This window comes from Oryzias melastigma, unplaced genomic scaffold (assembly GCF_002922805.2).
Source record: "Oryzias melastigma strain HK-1 unplaced genomic scaffold, ASM292280v2 sc00270, whole genome shotgun sequence".
NCBI lineage: Eukaryota > Metazoa > Chordata > Actinopteri > Beloniformes > Adrianichthyidae > Oryzias > Oryzias melastigma.
In genome coordinates, this window is record NW_023416899.1 from 308,711 (window position 1) to 312,217 (window position 3,507).

Here is a 3,507-nt window from a genome sequence, read left to right on the forward strand (position 1 = left end):
TTAAAACAACACATTTCTATTTACAGGTACTTCTATAATAATTCATTTTGCGAAAAACTGTAACATATTTTGTCAGCAGTAAAGCTCATTGTCTAGTATCTTTACACATAGATTGAAATGTATTGCTTTTTTATTTTTGATTATTGTGACTTAGAGATTATGAAAATCTAAAATGTCCTAGAATGTTAGAATATCATATCAAGTCTTAAGAAAAATGTATTTCTACACATTTAATACTAACTTGTGCCTCGCTCTAATGGAGTTGCTGCATATATGTGATATTGAAGCCTTTGGCTGTGTACATGTAATGAAAGCTCAGGTTGCTATTGAGTTCATTATCACTATAGGAGTTGACACCAGGAGTTTTAAACGTTAAAAACTTAGTTTAAAATCTGGGAAACAGGACAAACCCCCCCACCACCACCACCACCAGTAAAATAAAGCATTTGGCTTTGTTGTAGAGGCTGAGAGGTCGACTTCTGATGAGAATTTTAGAATTTAAAGTTTTCACTAAATTATTTATTATATTGACAAGTAAAAGACTTTAGTTTTGTGAGTTTTCATGTGTCCATTGAGACGTGAAACTGACTTAAACTTGTATCAGATTTAATACAAGAAAAATGCTTCTCTCCTGTATGAGTTCTCATGTGTGCTTTGAGACTACATGCATGACTAAAACTTCTATCACATTCTGTACAAGAAAATGGCTTTTCTCCTGTATGAGTTCTCATGTGTGCTTTGAGACTACATGTATGAGTAAAACTTCTATCACATTCTGTACAAGAAAAGGGCTTCTCTCCTGTATGAGTTCTCATGTGTGTTTTGAGACTACATACATGAGTAAAACTTCTATTGCATTCTGTACAAGAAAAGGGCTTCTCTCCTGTATGAGTTCTCATGTGTGTTTTGAGACAAAACATATGACTAAAACGTGTACCACATTCTTCACAAGTAAAAGGCTTTTCTCCAGTGTGAGTTCTCATGTGTGATTTGAGATGACATATACGACCAAAAGTTTTGTCACACTCTTTACAAGAAAAAGGCTTTTCTCCTGTGTGAGTTCTCATGTGTGATTCAAGATGACATCTACGACCAAAACTTGAATCACATTCTTTACAAGAAAATGGCTTCTCTCCTGTGTGAGTTTTCATGTGTGTTTTTAGATGGCATAATTGATTAAAACTTTTTTTACATTCATTACAAGAAAAGGGCTTTTCTCCTGTGTGCGTTCTCATGTGTGTTTTGAGACTTGATGTATGACCAAAAGTTGCATCACATTCTTTACAAGAAAAAGGCCTTTCCTTTGTGTGAGTTTTCATATGTGTTTTGAGATTACTGAGTTGACCAAAAGTGGCATTGCATTCTTTACAAGAAAAAGGCTTTTCTCCTGTGTGAGTTCTCAAGTGTATTTTAAGACTATTTGTGTGACTAAAACTTGCATCACATTCTTTACAAGAAAAAGGCTTTTCTCCTGTGTGAGTTCTCATGTGTATTTTGAGATGAGATGTATTACTAAAACTTTTTTCACATTCTTTACAAGGAAAGGGCTTTTCTCCTGTATGAGTTGTCATGTGTGTTTTGAGACTAGATTTGTGACTAAATTTTGTACCACATTCTTTACAAGAAAAAGGCTTTTCTCCTGTGTGAGTTCTCATGTGTGTTTTGAGATGAGGTCTTTGACTAAAACTTTTTTCACATTCTTTACAAGAAAAAGGCTTTTCTCCTGTGTGTGTTTTCATGTGTGTTTTGAGATAAGATTTTTGACTAAAACGTTTATCACATTCTCTACAGATATAACATATTTGATCAGAACCAGTTTCTATGTAGTCAGGTAGATTACTAATTATTCTTGAGCTTTCTTTTGACTTCAAAGAGCAAATTCTCTTTTCTTTAGGAGATTGTTTGCATTTCCTAACCAAAGTTGTCTTTTTCAGATTTTTTCTAACATCAGAGTCACACTGACTTTCTGACATGCGAGAGCTTCCCACACTTTGGACATGACTTCTGTCTCTTTTCTTCCTCTGATCTCTGTTCTGTGGGTCTGTAGTTGATGTTGATTCTTCATGTTGGTTTACTTCTTCATCCTGACTCTCAGTTACACTGAAGCTCTTCTGTTTGTTTTGATCTACTTCACTGTGGTCATTTTCCTCATAAGAATGAATCTCCATCAAGGAATCAATCTCCTGCTTTAGATCAAGTTGCTCTTCATCCTGACTGATGAAAAGGTCCTCTGGCTCCTCTTTAATCAGTGAAGGTCCCGGTATTTCCTGTTCCTTTTCAATTTGTGGAAGTTCTTGTTCCTCCATCTCCTCTTTATAGTATGTAGGTTCATGTTCATCCTCCTCCTCTTTAAAATGTGGAGGTTCTAGATCTTCTTGTTCCTCTCTGAAGTCCCTCTGCTGTCTGCAGAGTTCTTCCTCTTCAGTCATCCAATGCTGGGGAAGGACTGCAGAAACACAAGAAGAGGCCTTTTTATTTTTGTGGATTTTGTGTATTGTCAAGCACCTATAAAATTCTCAGTTAGAATGTGTAAAATTAAAACCATTTGATTTAAATAATGCCTTTCATTAATTCAAACACCAAATAAAATAAAATGATATATTTTATTTTATTTTTTTCATTTCTTTTTTAACCTGTCCTGTCCAACAGCTGAGCAAACTGATACCAGCTGAGTGCCTCTAGTGTTAGACACATTTTACTGTCACAAAAGGGGTTTATTGAGCATAAGAGGAAATAAAGGTACCAAAGGGAGTTTAGAGAGAAAAGATGAAGGTAACGAAGGGTAGTAACTTCATAAAACTACCAGGTATAAATAGCAATCTGGAATGGGCGGCGCCTGTCTACACACACACTCAATAATTGCAAACATACCTGTTGGATAAAATAGTCTTCACATTTAAACTAGTTAAAATGTACACAATATAACTGCAGTTGACACACACTTCTGAATATAAACCCACACATGTAAAGCCTTTCATTATGTCACATATACTATTAGTGCAAAGGTGAGCTGACACCTATGCTCAAGTGAGTGTTTATGTTTTGCTGTGATGGATGATAATGGAATACGCAAAGGGGGAGAGCGCCCAGACATCCCCACACAGAAGCAGCAGCAGCCAGGATCCTCCTACACTTGCCACAGGGGCCACCGAGGGAAAATGCCCATAGCAATTAATATTAACTAAGGTAATGCATTGTGTTGAAAAAAATAAAGTACATTTTCTTCACTAGTTTGAAGGGTTACACAATATTATCGGTTATCGACAATTATCGGCCGATACTGGACATTATGACGTCACGCCAATAATTTAGATAAGAAAACAATTTTCCAGTTAAATGGACTCATAATTAAACGCTTAAACTGCACTCTGTATTTCCTTGTGCTACAACTTGTCTGCTCACCCCAAAGGTTTCAGCTTTATCGGTACTGGTTAACGGTGCCATCGTAGCGGCCAGACCACAGCGTGGACTCCGACTCCCCACACAGACAGCATTTCTCTATCTCTC

General features: G+C 36.3%; 1 protein-coding gene across 1 annotated transcript in view; it reads right to left on the minus strand.

Moving 5' to 3' along the window:
* LOC112141711 (gastrula zinc finger protein XlCGF57.1-like) overlaps positions 1-3,507 on the minus strand; it is a 17,046-nt gene continuing 13,539 nt past the window's right edge. Inside the window, exon 2 of the mRNA XM_024264860.2 lies at positions 1-2,446. Within this exon, the coding sequence (XP_024120628.1) occupies positions 561-2,429 (1,869 nt within the window). The 5' untranslated portion in view covers positions 2,430-2,446 and the 3' untranslated portion in view covers positions 1-560. The remainder of the gene's footprint in view (positions 2,447-3,507) is intronic.